Here is a 25,058-nt window from a genome sequence, read left to right on the forward strand (position 1 = left end):
TTGTGCTGGATTTTAGATTCCAGTGATAAGTGATATCATATGGTATTTGCCTTTGTCTTTCTGACTCATTTCACTCAGCATGAGAGTCTCTAGTTCCATTCATGTTGCTGCAAATGGCATTATGTCACTCTTTTTTATGGCTGAGTAGTATTCCATGGTGTATATATACCACATCTTCCGATTCCAATCACCTGTTGATGGACATTTAGGTTGTTTCCATGTCCTGGCTATTGTGAATAGTGCTGCAATGAACATGCGGGTGCATGTGTCTCTTTTAAGTACAGTTTTGTCTCTTTTAAGTATATGCCCAAGAGTGGGATTGCTGGGTCATATGGAAGGTCTATGTATAGATTTCTAAGGTATCTCCAGACTGTTCTCCATAGTGGCTGTACTAGCTTACATTTCCACCAACAGTGCAGGAGGGTTCCCTTTTCTCCACACCCCCTCCAGCACTTGTTATTTGTGGACTTCTTAATGATGGCCATTCTGACTGGTGTGAGGTGGTATCTCATAGTAGTTTTGACTTGCATTTCTCTTATAATCAGCGATGTTGAGCATTTTTTTAGGTGCTTGCTGGCCATCTGTATATCTTCCATGGAGAACAGTCTATTCAGGTCTTCCGCCCATTTTTCCATTGAATTGTATATTGGCTTTTTTGCTGTTTGAGTTGTAGAAGTTGCTTATATATTCTATATATTAAACCCTTGTCCGTTGCATCATTTGAAACTATTTTCTCCCATTCTGTAAGTTGTCTTTTTGTTTTCTTTTTGGTGTCCTTTGCTGTGCAAAAGCTTGTCAGTTTGATTAGGTCCCATGGGTTTATTTTTGCTCTTATTTCTATTGCTTTGGGAGACTGACCTGAGAAAATATTCATGAGGTTGATGTCAGAGAGTGTTTTGCCTATGTTTTCTTCTAGGAGTTTGATGGTGTCTTGTCTTATATTTAAGTCTCTCAGCCATTTTGAGTTTATTTTTGTGCATGGTGTGAGGGTATGTTCTAGTTACAGTGATTTGCATGCAGCTGTCCAGGTTTCCCAGCAATGCTTGCTGAATAGACTTTCTTTTTCCCATTTGATGTTCTTGCCTCCCTTGTCAAAGATTAATTGACCATAGGTGTCAGGGTTTATATCCGGGTTCTCTATTCTGTTCCATTGGTCTGTCTGTCTGTTTTGATACCAGCACCACGCTGTTTTGATGACTGTGGCTTTGTAATGTTGCTTGAGATCTGGGAGAGTTATGTCTCCTTTTAGGTTTTTGTTTCTCAGGATTGCTTCGGCAATTCTGGGTCTTTTGTGGTTCCGTATAAATTTTTGGATTGTTTGTTCTAGTTCTGTGAAAAATGTCATGGGTGATTTGATAGGGATTGCACTGAATCTGTAGATTGCTTTGGGTAGCATGGCCATTTTTACAATATTGATTTTTCCAATCCAGGAACATCCATATTAATTAATTAATTAATATCCATATTAATTAACATCCATATTAATTCATCCATATTAATTAATAACAATCCATATTAATTCTTTATGGAACCACTATGAAGTAGGAAGAAATAAAAGTGGTTTTTTTTTAATTAAAGAAAAGGTATAAGTAAAACACATATTGTAAGACTGAAAGACCATAGGAAAAAAGAAAAGAAAGACAAGCAAAAGAAATAAAGACAGAAAGAAAGAGAGGAGGGAGCCATATTTCACCTACCAGAAGTCCAGGTTCTACTGAGCAAATCCAGCTAATTTTTACTCAACCTCTTACACATGGCCCCTTCTTTCCTGCCTTATCAGTTTTGCTCTTCCTTAGTATAACTGCAGGTGGAGTGCCTCTGGGGTTTCAAGAGGCTGCATGACAAAATGGAACAAACGGCAGGAGAGTAGGGGCAAATTAACTTCAGTGCCATCCTGGCTTTACTAGTCAGTCCCCTGACTTCAAGTTGAGAGGAGATTCAACATCTTCCCAGGCTTCCTTGGGAAAGTACACCATAAAGGACTGTGCACCTGGAGATAAAGGCATAAAAGACTCTATTCTTCAGAGTTGGTGGAGGTGATAATGATAGTGACTAATGACTAAAGTCTATTGCCAGTCCGACCTTGGGCTAAGTGACTTACATTTCCTCTGTAAATGAGATAATTGTTGGATAATTGTGGCACAGCAGAAACGAATCTGGCTAGGAACCACGAAGTTGCGGGTTCGATGCCTGGCCTCGCTCAGTGGGTTAAGGATCCAGTGCTGCTGTGAGCTGTGGTGTAGGTCACAGACAAGGCTTAGATCTGATGTTGCTGTGGCTCTGAAGTAGGCCAGGGGCTATAGCTCTAATTAGACCCCTAGCCTGGGAACCTCCATAAGCCACAGGTGTGGCCCTAAAAAGACAAAAAGACAAAAAAAAAAAAAAAAAAAGAAAGAAAGAATTGTTAAGCACTGTGGCCAAAGAATGTCCCCCGCTATTTCAATAAATAAACAAAGGATGTTGAAACCATCAAGCCTTCAGCAGTGGCTGCTGCCCCCAACTGTTTACCCTGAGGGAAATCCAGGAGGAGAAAAACAGGATTCTAGCCCTAGACAGTTAAAGTGCATATCAAAGGAATGATTTCATTAAGTCCAGTCTCTTGCATCTCTCCATTCACAGAAAAGTGCTAAATTTGTTAACTTGAGATGTCTGGTTTTTCTTTCATTAGCAATAATCTTTTGATCACACCTGGAGGGTCTTGGGGGGTAAAAACTCCTCTATAACCTGGTTCCTCCCTTACCTCTTTGGAACAATACCTCAGAGGTATCTCAGAGGCCTATCCTAGGCTAAAGTCCTCAGTAATGCCCCAAATAAAACAATTCTTAACTTTTAGATTGTGGGGTTTTTTTTTTTTTTTTTTGGTCAACAACTTCATGTCTTCTGCATAGCAGGGGCTCAAGTTATCAGCCTTAGGTGTAATTATCATACATTATATTGCAGTATGTTACAGTGTGTTATATTACATGATAGTGATCATATCGCATGACTTCTCTGCTGTTGTTACTCAGAGCAGAGTAAAAGCCCAGAAAGGAAGGTAAATCCTACTAATCAATTTAGACTGTGGATAAAAAATGTCATCTGCTATTTCAGTAAACAAAGGATGTTGCTGCCATCAGGCCTTCAGCCCCTGAGCCCCTGCAGCTGCCCCAGACAGTGCACCCCAGGGGAATTCAGGATGGAGAAAAACAGGATACTGGCTTTAGGTAAAGTGCATATCGAGGGAATTATTTCACTAATACCTACTTCTTCCTTTTCATGGAAAAGCATCAAAATCATTAACTTGAGATGTTCATTTTTGTGAATAGCTGTCATTTTTTTGATGTCTGACTACCTGTTTGTTTCAGCAAAAACTCGTATTTATCCTGCCTCCTCCCTCACTCTTTGGAACAGTCTTTCAGAGCTATCTGAGAGGTGGCCATGCCAGGCTCTAGTCTCCATAAACTCCCCAAATAAAACATAATTCTCAACTTCCAGGTTGTGCTGTTTTGTTTTGTTTTCAGTTGATAAGACAAACTGAAGCTATAAAACATGAAGGAACTATTATTTGGAGTCAGGAACCCATGCCCAGCAAAGCTGAAACCACACCCAAGCTTAATGCTAAGGCAGGTGTCTTCTCAGCACAGCCCCTCCCCATAGTTACTGGGAAGTGAGACAGCCTGCCTCCAAGGGAGGCTATCTACATGACAAATGGGCATCTGCTAGTCACTTCCTCTGCAGACTTACACACCTTCTGAACTAACTGACATGACTACTTTAACCCCTTTGGGTTTTCTCAAAAAGGAACTATCTTTTTTCTCTGAAGCTGAAGAGTACCTAGATTCTACAGCAGCATTTTTCTTTCTCTTTTTAGGGCCCCCCTTTGTGGCATATGTAAGTTCCCAGGCTAGGGGTCAAATCAGAGCTACAGCTGCCAGCCTATGCCACAACCACAGCAACACCAGATCCTTAACACTTTGAGGGAGACCAGGGATTGAACCTGCATCCTCACGGATACCCACTGAGCCACAATGGGAACTCCTACAGTAGCATATTAAACCTACAGTCTGCAACCCATACTTGGTTCATGAACTCATTTTTCGAGTCATGATCAGCACATTTTTAAAAAGTGAATAGAACAGAATAAAAGTGTCTGCAGTAGGAAGGGTAAAAATTCTTTTTTATTATAAATATGTATGAATATGAATACTAAGTTCCAAAGTAAACTTTCTTACTATATGGGTCATGCTTTTTTAAAAAAAGTTTAAAATCACTCTTCTAGTTTTGCAGTGGTCCTAAGAGGGCACACACCCATGGATAGACCTATAGTCATATATAAAAATACTTTATATATCTGTAGTTTCCCAGATAATTGGTCTGATTTTAAAGGGACCTGTACATAGGCATACTGAGGTATATGGAATGACTGGCCAACAGGGATCTGCTGTATAGCACAGGAAACTCTGCCCAAATATCACTACCCATATCACAGATATGATAGTGATATCTACCCATATCACAGAATTGTGACAGCCCATAAGGGAAAAGAATCTGAAAAAGAATGATGTGTGTATATGCATAACTAAATCACTCTGTTGTACAACAGAAATTATAACAACATTGTAAATCAACTATACTTAAATAAAACTTTAAACAATAAAACCAGATAAAATCTCTTTGTTGTCCCCTCCCCACCCCCCGCACCAAATAAATAAATAAATAAATAAAGGGACCTGTAGCATCAAAAGGCTAAGAACCAGTAATGGAAAGGTGCAATAACACCATAAAAGAAAAAGAAAATGTGAATTTTTTGACTCAAGATAAAATGCTGAAAAGCTTGTATTTGTTTTATACAAGTCAACATGCCCAGACCAGACTGTCGTTTATTTCCATTTATCTGGAAGCATTTTGACCAGCACTCTATCAAAGCTGAGGTGACAGAGGAAAAGAATATTTATGGCTGGGAAAGTAAATTCTCTACAAGTCCCGACAACCATAATGAACAATAAATTATTTATATTCTATGAAGTTGATTAAACATCTATGAAAGGAAAATGTCTACTATAAAGTTTAATGTAGAGGGAAGGAAGAAGGAACCACAAAATAACAAGGAAGCAAAGGGGGAAAACAAAACCCTCAAGGACAGTGCGCTTTTTTTTTTTTTTTTTTGGCTTTTTAGGGCCCCAGGAACAGCATATGGAAGTTCCAGGCTAGGGATCAAATCTGAGCTACAGCTGCTGGTCTATGCCACAGCCACAGCAAAGTGGGATCCAAGCTGTGTCTGCGACCTACACCACAGCTCACGGCAACACCAGATCCTTAACACACTGAATAAGGCCAGGGATCAAACCCACATCCTCATGGATACTAGTCAGGTTTGTTACCACTGATGAGCCACTATGGGAACTCCCAACAGTGCACTTTTTTATGATCAAACATAAACAAATCTCTCTCATCTCACCTGTGCGAAAGAATACTGGTCTGACTGAGTTCTTCACTGCCTTCACTTAAAATATAAACCAGAGTTCTGACTAAAAGCCCCCAAAGACACAGGATATTCATTTTCCTTAATTATTGGGTATCCACTTTATAACTGCTAAGATTTGCATGAAAAAAGCAAACCAGTGTAGAGAATGACTCCAAACACATTTTGAACATTTTGTGTGCCACAGTTTCTTTTGCATTTTTACCTCAAGAGAGAGGCAAAAGCTGGCTTTGATAAACAAGGCTGGATCTTATTTCTCCGCTTCATTTCCACAGGTGGTACCCTATGAGACAAAAATAGTGTCAGTCAGAAACCAGAACCAGAGAACCAGGCCACCGGAAAGCAAAAGCGCTGGGAACCCCTGGGGGGCCCACCACTGAGAGGCTTCTTGGGCCAGGAACAGCAATCATAGCAGCCCCTGAACTATGAGAGAAACTTCTCCAAGTCCTGGACACATTTGAGGTGTTATAGATGCAAAGCAAGAGAAACTGCAAAAAGCTAAAGTGCCAAGTGACCCAGAAGTGACTCAAAGAACCCTTTGAGAATCAGAATCACCACACTGTGGAAGCCACAACCAGGCCCACATTGCAGAAGTCCTGGAAGCCCGTGAAATGCAACCCAGCCCAAATGCACAGGGCTATCTGGGTCCTCCACGCCACATATGGGATACCTACAGGCAGCAAACCCTACAGAGACTCTGTGCTGAGCAGGTTCCACAGCTCCTGTGACCTGGGGACCCCACAAGTCCCATATTTACAGCCCTAACTCTCCTCCATTCTTGGCACAGGTTAGGCACTTGTGCGTCTCCTGAATGGGGCACTGTCTCCACATTTTAAAAGGGCATTGTGAAACAAGACAGAGCACAACAATGAAAATCAATGATGGAGATGAGCCGGCAGGATCCAGACTCAGCCAGGAAAGAGGAGAACAGCTTAATAGAAGAAATTAATGATGATCAGTAATTGCGTGAAGAATTAGTCTAAGAAAGAAAGCTAATCAGTTTTCTCTAAAATCACATGATTCAAACTGAAAGAAATAGCCTGAACCATTCTTTAATTTTTTTTTTGATGCAAAATTCCCATGGTTAGAACAGCTAGGTTTCTGAACTATGAGGCTAGTGTGCCAAGAAAAATCTTTCATAACCACCCCAAACGCAAAGATCTCTTGATGTACATGTAAGAAAGGTCCATAAATACGGTGGACAGCACACCAAGCCACAAAAGCCAAATTATAGTCACAGAACAAAATGAAGTGTGTGTATATATATATATATATATATATATATATATACACACACACACACACACACACACACACACAACATTACTTGGTTTCTTAGGTTATTAAAACAGAAAAAATGCTGTTGCGGGATATTGTGAAGATAAGCTTTGGGTGGTTTTATTTTTTTAAAAAAGACAATTATTTGTCTTAAATAATTTTTTAAGGAAGCAAGTTCACAGCAAAACATGCATCTGAGGTAATTTCACAGTACTTTCCATAATTGGAGTTATGGATTAGCTTAGGGGAAAAAAACGTGCTGAATTCAGGCCCTTTTCATTGTAATCTTTATCAAGAATAGGATTTATAGGGAAGTTGCAGTCTAGTAAACTTCATGCTGTCTTTTCTGTCCTTGTCTTCTACTACTAAGTATGGGGCAGAGACAGAGGAAGATCCAGGATCCTCATGCAGTGTATAATCTTACTTCTAAGATCTCTGGCTCAGTATTTAAATCCAAAGCCTCAAAACTCAGGGCCAAACCCACTCACCTAGCCCTGGGTTTTTCCAGTGGCCATAAAGAACATTACAATGATTTGCCTAAATTCCATCCATAATGAGCATTACAATGATTTTTCAATCAACCAGTGATGAAAGCAAATGCAGAAGCTTCAATTTATTTTTTTATCTAGTAAAAACCAAACCAAACAAAAAATAGAAACATGATCTAGGATCTACTATTGAAACACTGGCAAAAAGTACCGAACTTTTGCCTAAGACAAGAAGTTGTTATGTGGTTTATTTCCATATCATATACTACAACCCATTCAAGCATTTAAAAGTCATCAAGACTTCATTCTTCACCAAAGGACCAACAATAGGGAAAAGAATAAAAAGCTTATTACACAAGTTTTCTCTGCAATAAAGCTACCCGTGCCTCCTCAAATTTCATACGTGACAATTCAAGTTAAAGTCATATATCGTTATAAATGTACATATATCATTATTTACCAAAATATTTTTAAACAAATGAAACCATATGTAGTATCTATATTTTATCAACAATCTTTAATACAAGGATTTTAGGCTCTAAGAATCTAGTATCAGTGAGTCCAAGAATTACTCCATCAATTCAAGATGAGTTATTATAAATAAGAATGTTATGTCCCAAAGATGGACGACACCACTGCTGCACTGAAAAGTCAAGAAAAAGGTGTTGCTTACCAGCATTTAAACTGTTAGATGCAATGTACAGGATACTAGAATGGTAAAACTCCAATTTTTAATGGAAAGGCTAGAAGAGGCTTAACATGTTACAGGGTTTTGTTTTGTTTTAAAATAGATCCTTCTAATATCACTGGTGTATCAAGTGAAAGACCAGTTTGGGAGTCATTTTCAAACAGCAAAAATAAAACTTACCAATAGACATTTGTTCCCCACAATATACAATGCAGCACATAATAGAGGAAGACAGCACTCAGGAATATGGCTACAAGGTACCCTCTCATGGCTGGCCCACCTGAAACACAAGGAGTGATGCCAAAGAAAAGGCAAGATTGGTATACAGGTGGATGGACACAATGCCTTACATATATGCATTATGGAATAAACAGAGAGAAGAGTAGAAGAAACTGAGGTAAGCCCATTATTTTGGAAACACCCATTAAATTTGCAGAAAGAATATTTTTCCTGTCTCTCATCCTCTTATTAATATAACAGGATTCATGTTTAGACCAATAAAACACTTCCATGGTTTCAAAGCTAGTGGCTTCCATACTACTTTCCTACATTGGATAAGAAAAAAAAATCCATTCAGAACCGAATGTTATACACCTGCTCAAAATCAAAATTTTTTTCAGAAATTAAAAAATGCCTATTTTTTTCCCTCTCTCAAAAGAAAGTGAAGGTATGCCTAAAGATGTAAAAGACATTTTACTTCACCAGTGATCTAAATGACTTTTAAGTGCCGTATATGCTAAAAGTCCTTCTTATCATTTAAAAAAATTAGGGGAGGACTTCCCGTTGTGGCTCAGTGGAAACGAACCCAGCTAGCATCCATGAGGATGCAGGTTCCATCCCCGGCCTCACTCAGTAGGTTAAGAATCTGGCATTACCATGAGCTGTGGTATAGATTGCAGGTGTGGCTGCACTGTAGGCCAGGAGCTGCAGCTCCCATCTGACCCCTAGCCTGGGAACCCCTATATGCTATAGGTGTGGCCCTAAAAAAAAAAAACTGGGGGAAAAGAACTACTAAAAAATATTTCCCATATCCTCAATTTTTACACAGTTTTAGATGTACCATAAAACAACACAGGGAAATTTAGCTAGTTATTTGCTGGTTTGTATACTAAATGTACAGTATAGTACACTGCACATTAACAAAACCTGGACACGATCCTCTCTAGAATATAAATACCCCCAAAAAAACTTCCCCTTACAACATAAAAGGCATTTTTAAAGCCTAAAACATTTTAAGTTCCCACTTCTGCTTCAAAGGCAGAAATGAGTCTGTTCTCACTTTTACATGGAATTAAAGAACTTAATTAAAGAATTCGAAAGAACAAATTTAATACATCCTAGGTTTCTAAACTAGATCTACTTCAATGTGTGTCACTTAAAAAGATGTACTATTTCTTTGCCTCTCTTCTCAAGTTTCTGGTCCATCCAGATCCTTGAATGTACCCCTCCGCCCATTCCTGTCCAGATCTGTTAGCCTTGATTGGAGTGAGGCAGAGCAGAAGGTGTGAGTCTGCTTAGAGTCTTACAGCACTCTATTGCCTTCAAGTAGAATCTGCTGAACGTGAATGAAGCTGTTCTTGATAATGTGAGGCCGTCCTAACAAAAGTCATCATTGTTCTGGGATCCATCAGAGTGGAGACCCTTTGGAGCTCATAAAGGTGTGGGGCTGTCTGGAGGTAATGCTAGATGATGGCAATTATCCCGTGGGGACTGCTGGTTGCTCCTCCTGTGCTGTCAGCTGTTGCTTCTCACCGCTATTAAGGCAGCCACCACCCCCACATGCCACTATTATAAACTAATTAGAAGTGAAGACTATGTCAGAAGGAAGCAAATGAATGCGTTAAATAAGCAAACTTCAGTTTACACATACTTCTAATTCAGTGGACATAATCCCCGGCAAACCAACACTGGTAGAAATCAGAAGAACTGACTCATGGCCCAACTCCACATAACTCCTGGCTGGAGGGGCCTTTGGGAAATCAGTTTACCTCCTGCAACCTGACTGTCCTCCCATGTTGAGAAGTGAGGGCACACAACACACCTCTCTGGACTATTAGATAGATTAGCCAAAATGATGGGCGTCTGGCACAACCTATGACACAAAACTATGTGCTGAGTAAATCTGTATATTTTATGGTTGGTTGTTATCTGAAACTAAAGCCAGCTGTGCCTTTTCCCTACACAGTATAGTGCATAGGTTTGGAGAAAGACAAAGGGAGACTTGGCCTATGCTTAATGAAGCCTGCACTGTATTCTTAGGGGCCTCACAGAACTGAATAGCCTTGGCTTTGGCAGAAAGACCAGCATTCCCTACTGGCTAAGGAAGTAGTGCAGGGAAGGGATGCATAGGTCACGTCAGGTCTGTGCCTCCCTTTCCACTTTATTCTGTTTTCTTCCCCCATCTATAAGGTACATCTTGATGTACTGTGATTTTTAAAATCACCTTAAATTCTTGTTGGTAACCGAAATAAACTGCATCTGCATGATCATTAATGTTTTTTTGTTTGTTTGTTTTGTTTTTTTAAAGTATGGTTCTGTGTTTCTTGAGAAATTGATAAAATCCACATAATAGAGAAGATTAAGGTTTGAAATGACCAGAGTAAAAAAGGCACTGGAAATATTAGATACATCGCTGAGGTGGTTAACTGAGGAAACAAGGCAGCAAGATAGCTGGCCCAGAGCCTGGTCCCTATGATGTTCAAAAAATGCTAGCTTTGCTTATTCCTCTTCATGTGTGAGAGAAGTGATAATATTTGGCCAGAGGCCATGAGCCATGCTTCATGATAACAGGATATAGGGAGCTGTTGTGGACTGGGCGTGGCTCATCCCTTTGACTGAATGGGCCTCAGCAAAATGTTTGATTTGGGTTTTTTTCATGCAAGTGCCACTCAAACATGAACATAAATACAAAAGACTCCAAAGACCACAATGGAAGTCTTTATATACTCTGTGATTACTGTGAAAATACACTGTAATTAAGCCTTTTGTGTTGTACATCTGACAGTCTCAGACATCAGAGGGTATTAGGCAGCTCTATTAAGTCCTAGAATCCACAAGTTAGATTTGGACCAAGACAGTGTTAGAAATTACTGTTACCAGGCTTCAGACCATCCTGTAGGGCATTTGGCATAAGCCAAAAGAATCACCATACAACCTGCTTGAATACTCAAGTTAAATATAAAAGATTCCGCCCAGAGTAATGTTAGATTATGCAAACACCCAACAAGGATGCCAATTATCAATATCAGCAATTTTTTGAAAACATATTTACATCTAAGATAGCATATGAAGGTCTAAAGAAAGAACTAAGTATTTGCAATTCAATTTGCTTATCGGCCCCTCAAAACACATTCCTTGGGAAATTTATACATTATCTTACAGAGCACATAAGTATGGGCAAGTGAAATTGCTGTTTTTCGTTCACCAATATGTAGTTTAGCTGAAAACAGAGAAGTATAAAACATTTTTTTTTTGGAAGGAAAAACATTTTCCTTCAAAAAATAAGATGAACCTACTTGTGAAGAGCCACTGCATATAGCCAGCACCTGGGAAAAATTTCACAAGTTTCACCACTCACTCACATGTCATGGACAATTCAAAGCTGCAAAGGATATCCTTGTGATGAACACGTGGAGTTCCTCTGCTTGCTCACAGGAAAAATATCCACAAATAAATGAATCTTCTAGTTATAATTCCATGAATAAAACCACTAATTTGCTTTGAGCAAAAAGATTTCAAAAGAAAACCAGTTAGAATTTAACACAGGGTCTTGCTCTAAGGGGGGGAAAAAGCCTCCTCAGTATAGTTTCAACCACCAAAACAACCAGTTTCCAGATCTTGACATTAAACGAAACATACCAGCATCTTGGCAGCAGCTGCTAAGGCCAAGGTCCATAAAACCTCCTTTACAAAGTCGAAGTCATAAAGCTATTATTCATCTGAAGTGTGGGTAGAGGGTATCAAGGGAGAATAGGATGGATTGACAGAGATCAAATGCCTATTTCTTCTCAAATCATGATACCTAACCCAATATATGAATAATCTACATGTGCCAAAGCAAGCTCAATCCTGGCAATAGTTTTTTCTTCTTTTTAATAATAAAAGTATATTATATAAGTTCATAAAATTCTTGTACATCCATCACTTCATTTAAGGCTCAAAACGAGCTTGATCAATGGAGGTGTAGGTATGATCTTCTTGAGGAAAGAGGGAACTTAAAGTTTCTAGGGTTGAGTTGTCCCAGCTCACACAGTGTGAGAAGCAGAAACAGACTCAAGTGTGACTATTTCTTACAGTTCTATTCCTGGTGTCACCCTGCCTATCCAGACAAAAGGCATGGGGGTGGGGAGCTAAAAAGGAGAAAATCTGAACCAACAACTTCCTGTTAGCAACTTGGCAAATTCAGATGTGGGTGCAGGGAAGAGAGCTAAAGGGCAGCCAAAGAGACACGGCAGGTCTGAGGGTCAGTATGGCTGAGGGCTTGTTAGAAAAAAGCATGTTCAGCAAAAATTCCAGAAACATTGTTCTATTTGTCAAGCACAAAAACCCTGTGGGCATCTCAATCAATATCATGTAACTGCAAAGAGGAAACACACATGGATGGACCCAAGCTGCCTGGCCTCGCTATGCTCAGTTTGCATCATAGGTTCAGTGCCACCCCAACCTCTGGGACTGATCCTGATCCAAAGAAAAGGAGCCTGAGAAGCCTGGGAGGAGCAGCACAGTAGCTTGGTCAGGTTGATGCTGATCCCACGCTGACCTTGGACATCTCATTGACCAGCCCGAGTGTTGCCAGGTCCCTGAATTACATCCAAGTTTTCCAAGGTCTGCATTCTTCTCTCAGTCACTCCAGCAGCTCTGCAACCCAGCTTCCAATTCCTTAGTCACTGGGATTGTAAACTAGGTCCCCATCCGCTCTGTCCTGATACCCTCTGCTTTCCCGGCGACAGATGCCTTGCTCTGCTGCTGTTCTCTCTGTTCACCCAGTGTGCTGCTACGCCACAAAAATGCTCATTAACTTGTATCTTTGTGCAAATTAGAAAAGGACATCCCTTCCGACTCCACATAGCCCTGTGGGCACATATCTTGGCATGGGCAGGATTCCAGTCACAACTTTCCCCTTAGCCAGGTGCCCCCCACTTCAAGGCTCACCTCTACAGTCTTACCAGGTGGCCCTGCTGACAGCCTGTGTCCATTCAGCCCTGGAAGAGGCCCTTCTCCACTCAGGTCTCTGCCAGTGCTCTGTTCACAATGACACACACCTGAGATGGTCTGAACCTGGCAATAAATCTTACAACCTGCCATCCTTCCTCTTTGTATTTATCCTCAGTGTACGACCCTTCTCTGCAATCACATGCCCTGGTGAGCATGAACTGCAGCTTGAGCTATGCATTCACATCTAGGTTTTCAAGTCCAGCCCCATGGGTCTCCTGAGCCATCTCTGTGAAGCCCAAGTCTTAAAGGAGAAACACAGGACCTCACAGTGATGGATGGAAGGGTCTCAGTCCTCTTTAACTCCCTCTTTCAAGTAGTGGTCCTTATTATTAATGGCATGATCCAAATGTGTTCAGTCGCCTCATTTATATACCAACAACCTCCACCCTCTGTTGCTGATCATCATGTAAATAATAGCTCCACTCATTAAGTACTTACAAAATCCTCAGCACTACCCTAAGCCTTTTCACACACAACAATGAAAGCAAGGGTGTTAGAATCTTCACCGCAAGAGAGATTTATGGATTTTTTAATTGTACATTATGGGAAACCTTTTTGTTTAGCTGCACCCATAGAATGGGAAAGTTCCCAGGCCAAGGATCGAACTTGTGCCACAGCAGTAACCAGAGTCACAGCAGTGACAACACTGGATCTTTAACCTGCTGAGCCACCAGGGAGCTCCTATGGAAAACTTTAAAATTGTACATTCTGGAAAATTTTAGTTACTGTATTTTTTACTGTAACAGCATACATTTAATATATTCACTTAATACCCTTTTTTTGGTCACGCCCATGTCATGTGGAAGTTCCCGACCAAGGATAAGGTTCTGGCAGGATTGACAATGCCAGAACCTTATACTGCTTCACCACAAGGGAACTCCCACTCAATACCTTTTTAAAGCAAGGGGATAATACACATTAAATGTATGCATTTATTAAAATACACTTACTTAGTAACATTATAATATAAAAAACTGTTCATTTCACAATTAAAGAGATAAATCTTAAGGAATTAGTAGTCTTCTGCTAAAAGGAGCTGAAAATTGTGAAGAGGCCATAGTTTAGAGACAAAGAATAGCACATTTAAAATTAAGTAGTATGCAATATTACACCACCTAAAAAAAAGCTAAATTTAAATCTGAAGTTCTAAGCCACTGCTATTTAATACTTATTAAGGGAAAAACATCTGATATCACTAAGTTTACAGAAAATTATAATTTGACCTTTACACTTCCTCTTTCATAAATGCCACTTACATAGTTTCAACAAATTGGACCAAGTGTACACATGCTGGTTGATTTCTAAATTATCACTAACAATTTCTCTCTTCTTCCCTCAATTCTTTTAATACAATTCTAGGCACCTAGTTCCTACAAGTATGCACATACCTCTTTTTCCAATATTTCAGGAAAGCCAATGCTTTTGCCAGATTTCCTCCTTAGTATATACAGACAGATCTTTTCATCTAATAAAAGCTGAGCCCTCACTGCAGAAGCAGATGACCAAATCCTGTCCTGAAAATGGGGTGTGCTCACTGTAAAGAATATAAAAAGGAGAGAAATGACCTTTCAGCAGAATTTTATTTAGTAGCCCAGCAGGACATACAAAAATCATTCAGCTAATAGCACACTGTATTAGATGCTAAAAATAAATGAACTGAAGTTCCTGTTTTCAAGATCTCTCCCTGTAGACTCAGCTCCATTGAAAATACACAAAGACGCTTTTAAGGGAACTTCTTATGTTCCTACTGTTTATTCATATTTTCTCCCAGTGACCCATTTCTTCTCCCAGGGTGGAAATTTACTCTGTTTCTTAATGTCCCACTGATAAGACAGCCTCTAAGGAGTATTAGATATTATTAACAGGTTAATGATGGTGGCCAACTTTTAAAGTGCTGTTTTTGTTTTTTTGGGTTTTTTTTTTGTCTTTTTAGGGGTGCATCTATAGCATATGGAAGTTCCCAGGCTAGTGGTCTAATGGGAGCTGCAGGCACTGGCCTACACCACAGCCACAGCAACATACGATCTGAGTCGAGTTTGTGACACACACCACTACTCATGGTAACACTGGATCCTTAACCCACTGAACAAAGCCAGGGGTTGCATTGGGTTCATTACTGCTAAGCCACAATGGGAACTCCCAACTTTTAAAGTTAACTTTTTTGAGGGAAAAATTTTTAATAATAAAATTCACCTCTTTTAAGTGTGCAATTTCATGACTTTTGACAAATATATAAGGTTGTGTAACAACCCCTAAATTTTACTGAACATTTCCATCTAACTCAAAAGTTCCTGTGTCCCTCTTTGTAGGCAACTCTCTTCCTTCACTTCCTGGCAGCCCCTGATCTGTTTACCACTCTAGTTTGGCCTTCTCAAAGTTTGTATTGATGGAATCATACAGTGTGTATCTTATTTCTGGCATATTTCAATTAGTATAATGCTTCTGAAAAAAATGGCCATGTTATTACCTCTACCAGGAACTCATTCTTTTTTTTTCCTTTTTATTGCTGTGTACAAAAGAAAATAATAAAAAGTTGCCTGTCATTCCAGTAAACAACAACATTGCCTGCCATCAAACCATCAGCCACTGTAGCCAATCTTCCAGTCCTCCCCAAACCCCAACAGTGTACTCTGAGGTGGAGAAAAACAGGATATAGGCTTGGAAGAGTCAAGATGTACATCAAAGGAGACTCTTGCATCTTCCCACACATAGAAAAGCACTAAAATCATTAATTTCAGATGTCTGTTTTTTGTGATTAACAGTAATTGTTTGATGTTCAACATGTTTGTTTGTTGTTGTTCTCAGCAAAAACTCCTCTATTTCCTGACTCTCTTACCTCTTTGGGACAGTTCCACGGAGTTATATGAGGGGCTGTGTCTTAGGCTATAGTTTTCAGAAGGGTCATTGAATAAAACATGATTCTCAACTCTTAGGCTCTTTTTAGGATCAGTTGACATTGCTAAGTAGTATGTTATTACACAATCGGTTTATCAATTCACAAGCTAATAGATATTTGGTTAACTTTTGATTTTGGTTATTATAAATAAGGCTACATTGAAGATTCAAGCACAAATCTTTGGGTGATCATGTTTTCATGGGTCATATGGTAAATGTTTATTTAACTTTATATGAAAATTTTATATTACATTCCAGTGCCCATATCTGAAAAACACATTTGCTTAAATCACTCAGTTAAAAGAATAAAGCCCCCATCTATAACAATTCAAATTATTGATGCCAATGAATACTACAAATCACTGACAGAAGTAAGACTGGATTAATCTCTTACTACTGAACACTCACTACAGGTGTGTACTCTACTAGGACATGGGGAACAGAGCTCACAGTTTGGTGGGGAAAGTGAGTTACACTATTTCAAGACGAGCACAATTACTCTGTTGTGAGAAATAAAATAAATATTTCAGATCCCTGCTTCTCAGAGTGTGGGCCACAAACCAGTCATATCAGCGTCACCTGGGAACTTGGTAGAACTGTAGCATCTCAGCTCCACCCCTTGATGTGCTGAGTCAAACGTGTGTTTTCTTTGTTTTTGTTTTTTGTAGGGCCTCACCTGAGGCATGTGGAAGCTCCCAGGCTAGGGGTCAAATCGGAGCTGCAGCTGCTGGCTATGCCACAGCCACGGCAATGTCAATACTAGATCTGAGCCACACCTGTGGCCAACATCGAAGCTTGCAGCAACACCAGATCCTTAACCCACTGAACGAGGCCAGGGATAGAACCCACATCCTCATCAATACCATGTTGGGTTCTTAGCCCCCTGAGCCACAACAGAACTCTTGAGTTTTAACAAAATCCCCAGGTGATCTGTGTGTCTGAGAAGCACTGCAGGAGAAGGCCAGAGGAAAGAAGCAGTACAGCCTGTGGAGAGGATCAGGGCTCACAAAAAATTTTTGAGAGGAAGTGGAAGCTCATCCTAAGTTCCATGCTACCTCTTTTAAAACTCTTTTGGGCTTGACCTTTTAAAATTTCCAATCAACAGAATTTTTTCTGAAGAAACTAGTGTGACTCTCTTTGAAAAGAAGCGGCTTTGAGAAAAATTTCCCTCCTCATTATGGAGGGTGTTTGTGGTCTCGTTGTAAACTCCCTGGACATTTTAATTCCTATATTGTTTACAGCCTCATCCTTCCATCTGCTACCAGTGTCACTACTGTTATTTCTAAAGGAAAACACATAGGACTCCTCTCAGATTACCCCTATAGGACACACACTTCATTTGCATCACGTTCTGATTCACCTCAAAGGGGCCTACTGATTCACCAAACATTCACAACATGTCCAAGTAGTGCTATTCACAACTAGGACCTAGGAACCACAGACCTTAGAAAGACCTGGAAAGACTGCAGAGAGTCCAGGGCATTTAGACAGAGTAATGTCTTATGTCACCATATTACATAAGAGGCAGACAGGATTTAGAAAAAAGCCAAAACTTGCCCAAGGCGACTTCACCCATAAGTAGCAGAGTCTGTGGTGGCATCAGCAGTGCAGGAAAATATTCTGATGTGGGTTTTCCTCCAGCATGATTCCGCTCTCATCATGGGTGCACAATGATAACCCACTACGAGTCTTTGGTTCATTCCAATCCTTTCCAATCTCTACGATTTCATATTCCTGAAACACCTCCCATAGATGGCCCTGGGTCTCACTCCTGCTGCCTGAGCTTCTAACTCTCCTCTTCCTCCTTGGCAGGCACACCTAAAAACAGGTGTTCTCAAGCTCTTATCTGAATCTGCTTTCCTTCACCAATGGTCTCATTACTCCTCAGCTACTAACAATGATCTCTAATCTCTCTTCCCCCTAAACCAACCCACAGGCTCTACCAGCATAAAATGCTCAAAGGCCAGTTCTCATTTTGTCACCCACCCTGAAGGAAAACTGTGAGTGGCTTCCCATTGTCTGCCAAATACACGGAAAATCACTTAGCCTGACATTTAAGACTTCTTTAATTTGATCCTTCCATCTTACTTCTTCATGCAATTTATTCTTTGAAACAGTACAATTAGGTGTTACTGTTGTCTTCTGGGCAATCTGATATCCTGGGTTTGAATCTTAGCCCTGCTTCTGTCTAACGGTATGACCCTCAGATATGTCTTAACCCCTTTACACCCCAGCTATGAAATGGGAATAAATATACTACCTAATAGAGCTATATAAGCCATAAACATAAAACACTTAGAAAAATATTCAGCACATGGTTAGTACTCGCCTAATCTTGTTTTTAATTCTTTTAAAACTAATGAAGTATTTATTAGCCATTCATATACAAAGGCTTGCCTTCATAACCTATTGGTAAAGATCCTAAACAACTAATGACATTGTATAATAATAGCCTCAAAAGATTAAGCTTCCATTACTAGACTAGCTATTATTTCTCCACAATTATTTAAATATTTCAAATATCTGTGGTAGGAAGACCTACTGATCTACTTCTAAATATAAACAAAAGACATTCAAGATAATAGCAATTCATTTGGAAAACTCATCTTAGACACCATCTCTGCTATAGAAGCCATACCTTTTTATGCTTTTCCTAATAAAACTGCTCTGAATCTTAGTAAAACCAAATAAATAACCCAGATTAGTAATCAGAATATAAAATTTACATCTTGAAGCAAGAAATAAAGTCAAGAACTTTACAAATAATCTGAATTGGCAAATAGCTTTCATCTTACATTCTGATTTGGATCCATTACAATGTTGAAAGGGATTAACTATTGTGTTCTAGGCTCAGAAGCAAATGCCCAGTTCAATCAGCAACATGTAACAAGGTAAGGATGAGGAGCTACCTGTCAGACCTAAACTTGAAAATGGAGGAAGAAGAATAAACAAGGCAACAGATGCCAATAAAAGTAGTTTAAATTTTCTGAACGCTTAAAGTGACAGATGCATAATTCTTTTAATCTTCAAAATCACCCTTTAAGAAAGGTGCTATTGTCATTCCTAGCATACAGAAGAAGACACTAAACAGAGAATTTATAATGTACAAAAGGATAACCAAGCAGTAAGTGGCAGAGCTGGGATTTGAACCGAGGCACACACCAGAATCCATACTTTTCATCATTAGGCTATAAAAACTTAAAATATTTCCATTTTTTGATGCCAGGAGATGGAGGATTGCCAGGAAAAGGCAGTTCCACACATCCCCAAGATGATTACAACCCAGATTTCATTAAATTAAGATGTTTCTGGCAGCAAGAAACCTACAACCCTTTCTTCAGCCTACGTTCACAGTGCTCAAGAGTTCTGCAAACCAGTGGCTCAGGAGACTAGGGAAGGACTTTGAATCCCCCCCCTTTTTTTTTTTTTTTTTTGCTTTTTAGGGCCACACTTGCAGCATATGGAAGTTCCCAGGCTAGGGGTCAAATCAGAGCTGCAGCTGCTGGCCTTCACCACAACACAGGATCCGAGTGGCACTGCAACCTACACCACAGCACATGGCAACACTGGATCCCTAACTCACTGAGTGAGGCCACGAATTGAACCTGCATTCTCATGGATACTAGTCAGGTTCATTACTGCTGAACCACAATGGGAACTCCTGGATCCACTCTTGAATAATCTTGGCATGAGCAATGAAGAGCTCAAGAGGTTCCAAGGACTAAATCCCAAAACCATTGTAAATATCCAAACTCACCAGTACCACTAAAGCATAATGCTGTCAGTCAATGTGTCCTTCACAAAATGATCTTCAAACAAAACAGTAACAAATTTACTAGTAGAATAATTATTCTCTGATGAACCTCAACAAACCAAAAAGCCTATGGATTCATGGGTAAAATATGGAGCTAATTCCTGGTAGACATCTGAGCTCCAGACTTTTCTCAGAATAGATTTATAAACTGGTGTCTTATATTTACAAATGGCTTTCCAGGAATAGTAAGAAGAATGTCTACAAACTAAAGTACTCCAATGAAATTATTATTAATTGTAGCTTTTAAAGCCAGAGAGGGAACTAGAATTCATTCTAACACAGCTACTCAACAGCGCTTTCTACAATAGTTGTGATGTATGTAATATTCTAATTTTAACTTGTTACTCTTTTACTTCCTCATAGATTTAGAACAATCCCAAAGAGGTCCCATTCACATTGAGAATTAAAACTAACAATTAAAACTTTCATCCTTCAGTTTGGGGATATGCTGAAGGGCCCTTGGTACATAATAACATAGTTTCATAGGCCCTCTGACCACATGTTAAACTATTAAGAGATAAATTAACAAGCAGCTACATAAAAGGAAAGGGTATTTTTAAGTCACCTGCCAGAAGGGAAACACTATATCTTTTCAAGTGTTCAAACTTACATCTAAGAAAAGAGTCATGCTTACCTACACTTTTAGGAATCTGGTTCCCAAAGGCCCTAGGTGTCTGAGGGTGCAGAATGCCGAAAGGAGGCTGGCTGCTAAGTTGTTGGAGCCTCCCCACTAAAAGTTATCCAAGACAAAATGCTGTGCTGCTTCTTCACTCGGAAGTGCTGAAAGAAAACACAAAGATTGCATGCTTATAAGAATAGTTTGGCTACCCAAGAAAAAAGCCACTAAAAAAATTTTTAAATGAAAACCCTATTTTAGTCAACTCACTAATGATACCTCCCAACATGCTTGACAGGATGATGTAATTACCAAAAACAAAACAAAAAGTCCAGCAGCAAAACCAGCTGCATATATTAAATGACTGTAGCTCATGACTGGTTATCCACAGGACCCAGCCCAGTCTCCTTGAAAAAAAATTACATCCAGTACAACTAATCCAAAGCAACCTGGTAATGAAAGAACCATCTGTCTTCTTTTCCAGCTTCTCCCCACACATACACACAGCTTTGTTGTTCAACGCAGAGGTGAGAGCAGCAGCTGCTTTGGAAAACACTCTGAAGAAGGGAAGAGAGGGAGACAGAATGAGGAAGAGTCAAGAAGAACGAAAACATCTAGAAGGAAGTGTGGGGAGAGAAAGTGTGGGAAGTTGGTGAGAAGAGCAACTAGTCTAAGAATGTACTGTGGGCCACTTTCTCCAAAAAATTTTGAAAAAAAAAAATCTCAAGCTACTCTTGCTACAGATTTTCTTACCCAAGACTCAATAACCCTGATACAAAAACAAACAAAACAAAAACTTCATGCTCTGTATTTCTGTGTTAGAAAATGTTATTTTTTAAAAAAAAAAATTCGTAGGAAACATGGGAGTTCTCGTTGTGGCTCAGTGGTTAACGAATCTGACTAGGAACCATGAGGTTGATGGGTGTGATCCCTGGCCTTGCTCAGTGGGTTCAGGATCCGGGCATTGCCGTGAGCTGTGGTGTTGGTCGCAGATGCGGCTTGGATCTGGCGTTGCTGTGGCTTTGGTGTAGGCCAGCGGCTACAGCTCCAATTAGACCCCTAGCCTGGGAACTTCCGTGTGCCGTGGGTGAGGCCCTGAAAAAGATAAAAAGACCAAAAAAAAAAAAAAAAAAACTTAGGAAACAGATATCAAAAAACAAAACCAACCCAAAAATGGCACATATTTTACTTCATATTTTATTTCACAATACACTTATGAACTCAAATTCCTACAATGAGAAAATGATTATGCTTAACTACGAAAATCATAGAGTAACATGAAAAAATATTCTACCTAGAAAAGGAAGTTTTAAAAAACTGAGGTCATTATGATTATGTCCATATATTAGATGTTTGTACATTTGACACTTCAATAAAAGACAAAAACAAAATCAGTGGATGTGCTCAGTTGTGGATTACAAGGGATTTTTTCCTTAAAACTTTAAAATTTATAGAGAAACAGAAAATTCTTATTTTAATATATTTCTATATGCATTTTTCACTTTTTAAGTGCTAAATAGTTGGTGCATTTAAAATTAGAAGAAAGGCAAAGCAGTGCTCTTTAGGGCAATTATAATAATAGAAGTTTCCACCATGAGCCAGAATTTTGAACCTAAGGAAATTATGGATAATTATAAGTCTGTGCCTCAGAATCATTCTCCCTAAATGGCTGGAAGTACGACTCCTGGGTTCCTATCATCTTCTTACCCACTGCTAGTTACTACCAGCTGGAGTAAAGGAGCCATCACAGATTGGAAGTTGGAAGTCCTTTAAAATTACCCACTGAGAATAGACTGGTAAAGGAACAGCTAGGCAGATGGGGATTTAGTTACACCTGGAAGAGCTTAAATACAGAAAGAAGAACATGATGATCCATTCTCATGCGTGAATGATCTTCATTAAAAAGAGGCATTAGCGGAGTTCCCACTGTGGCCCAGGGGAAACAAATCCAACTAGTAACCATGAGGTTATGGGTTCAATCCCTGGCCTTGCTCAGTGGGTTAAAGATCTGGCATTGCCATGAGCTATGGTGTAGGTCACAGATGCGGCTCAGATCCCACGTTGCTGTGGCTGTGGCATAGGCTGGCAGGTGTAGCTCCGATTCGACTCCTAACCTGGGAACCTCCTAAAAAAAAAAGCAAAACAAAAAGAAACATAAGCCTGGTTCTGAAGGCAGAGGGGCAGGGTGGTGTGGGGGAGGGGTAAACCAAGGCCAGTAAATGCAATATTCAAGGACTTTGAGTCCTTTGAGCTTTGAACCAGGCAAGGAAGAACTTGCTAAAGTTTAGGCTGCCTAAAAATAATACAGGTTGCATTGTTGAAGAATGAATCACCCATTACTGAAGATATTCTGTTCTAAAAACCACCTAGGAGGGATTTGGCTAACAGTACCTAACAAATGTTAATGTCCACTAGCATCACCTGACCTTCTTGTTGATTCTTCTTCAGTGGAGTGTGTGGGTCCTGAGAATCTGCATTTCTAGCAAGCTCCCAGGTGCTGCCAATGCTGTGGATGTAGCTTGCTTACAAGCATCAGAATGTTATTTGAACCAGTGTTTCCCCAAGAGCAGTTTTCTAACCATATGACTTTAAAAGTGTTCTCCAACCCCAATGTGGGGGCAGATGACTAATACGTAGATTAAATTGTTACGTGGGCAGAATTTGGCAAGCACACACCTTCACGTTTCAACAACAACAAAAAAGTTATCTTCCTGTACCTCCCCAGGTGATACTTTTGAGCAATAACTATGCAATTTTATGCAATTTTTAAAAATACCTATTTGACTTCCATTAAAAGATAATTTTAAAATGACAATCTCACTCCAAGCTTGGCAAATAATTGAAACCAAATAAGTGTGTTCTGATGAATGAATGAATAAATGAATAAATATATGCTCAGCATTAGAAACTGCACTTACTTATGATTTCAGAATAGGACAATTCATAGAAAAGTAGCACAAGCAAAATATAGCTATAATGGTTCCCAGTGATTTGTGTTATAAAACCATTTGTCTCCAAAAGTGATGGGGGAGACTCCCAAAGCTACAATTCCTATTATTCTTTTTCAATGTAGGGTTTTGCATTATTTTTCTTGCCCTGAAATTTCGCCACCCCATCTGAGTCATAAAAATTCCTTTAATGCTTTGAAAGTCCCCATTTCTTTCTTGCTCATATTTTGCTCAGCTCCTTACTTATCTAATAAATGTGGGCTTTCAATCAGTTCAAAATCCTATATGATGTTTTTCCTAGAGAAATATGCTAATATCAGAACACACAGACCTTCCTCAAATTTTAAAGCATTCTTGAGTTTCTTTCCCAGAGTAAATAAACCCACAACTAAGAGAAAACCAGTTTCCTGTCTTTCCTCTGTTAGGTCCCCTTCCAAAGGGCTTACTGTTTTATGGTTTGCTTTAAAGTCATAAGTAACATTCCATCTGATTTACAAAAGCCCTTTTTTATCAAACTACTTATTAATTTAGTTTATTGTGAATGAACCTTATTCTGCTCCTGGAGAAGTATCATTTCCTGTGTGTTAATTCCTCTTTTGCTATTTTTAAAAGAAAAAAAAGTGAGTGAGTTTGAGGGTAAACAATCAGGTGAGCATGTATCATAAGATAAAATTTTGGAAATTTTCCTGCTTTCCACAGTAACTGAAAGTATGTGATGATATTTACATTACTAACCATTAGGTGATCTGCTAAAGCCAAATTACAAATAAATCTTAATTTGGGGTATCTTATAATTATTATTATAAATAAATCAGTACATATAATATGTATTTTTATGAAATCAAATAATCCTAGATATTAGCTTAGTTAATCCTTGAGGAGGAGAGAGTCAATTCATTTCCTGTTAAAATTAACTCTAAAAGTTTTCACCTTTACTATATTTACTGATTTAGTCAGTAATTAATTCCCCAATGCTAGACATTGTTCTAGGCACTGAAGATATTGTAGTGAAGAAGAAAAACAGTTTACAATCCAGAGGAAAGTCAGGAATTAGCAAATAGTTGTTATTACTATTAGGTAATACTATTTAGTGTTATTACTATTCAAGTAATTATTAAATTACATTTGTGGTATGACTAGGAACTGACCCACGTGGGAAAGGAGAGGGAGTTTCTTGTAAGAATTTGACAATTCACAGAGAACTCCTCTGAGAAGGAGTTAACCAGATGACATCAGGGTGGAAATGAAAAGCCTTCCATGCAGGGAAAACAGCGTTATTCTTTTTCTAGTCTAATGAGAAAATGAAAATAGCTCACTGGAAGAATTGAGGCTGCTGATAATAGGAGTAAGGATGAAAACATCAGCTAATCTTTGGTGCATGCCTACTACATGGAGGAACTCAAAGAACCCTCACAACAGTGCTGAGATGGGTCAGTTATTCCAATTCTATAAATAAGGAAACGGAGAGGCTTAGAGAACTTGCCCAAGGTCTCAATAGAAGGTCTGCTGCCAGGATCTTTATTCTGAACCCATTAGCAATTCTAACGTCCCAGGAGCCAGATCAACATGGAGTTTTCCTCATCTTCAAGATTCATCCTGTCAATTTTTGCTTTTCCACAGAATGATATTGTGAAATACAGATATATTAGAATAGCT

The 25,058-nt window shown here is 39.2% G+C and overlaps 1 protein-coding gene across 9 annotated transcripts in view; it reads right to left on the reverse strand.

Moving 5' to 3' along the window:
• ST3GAL6 (ST3 beta-galactoside alpha-2,3-sialyltransferase 6) overlaps positions 1–25,058 on the reverse strand; it is a 71,440-nt gene that overhangs the window by 31,143 nt on the left and 15,239 nt on the right. For 4 of the 9 annotated variants that reach the window (XR_007136672.1, XM_047793977.1, XM_047793967.1 and 1 more), the window contains exons 2-5: positions 20,473–20,618; positions 14,518–14,663; positions 8,096–8,195; positions 5,667–5,744 (exon numbers count right to left, since the gene is read on the reverse strand). Coding sequence is in view for 8 of the 9 variants with exons in the window: in XM_047793977.1 (XP_047649933.1) it covers positions 5,667–5,744; positions 8,096–8,184 (167 nt within the window). In the remaining variant the exon portion in view is untranslated. Of the gene's footprint in view, positions 1–5,666; positions 5,745–8,095; positions 8,196–14,517; positions 14,664–20,472; positions 20,619–20,903; positions 21,012–25,058 lie in introns of all 9 variants that reach the window. The other 5 variants (XM_047793940.1, XM_047793953.1, XM_047793957.1 and 2 more) reach the window with 5 other exon arrangements.

This window comes from Phacochoerus africanus, chromosome 1 (genome assembly GCF_016906955.1).
Source record: "Phacochoerus africanus isolate WHEZ1 chromosome 1, ROS_Pafr_v1, whole genome shotgun sequence".
NCBI classification, from domain to species: domain Eukaryota; kingdom Metazoa; phylum Chordata; class Mammalia; order Artiodactyla; family Suidae; genus Phacochoerus; species Phacochoerus africanus.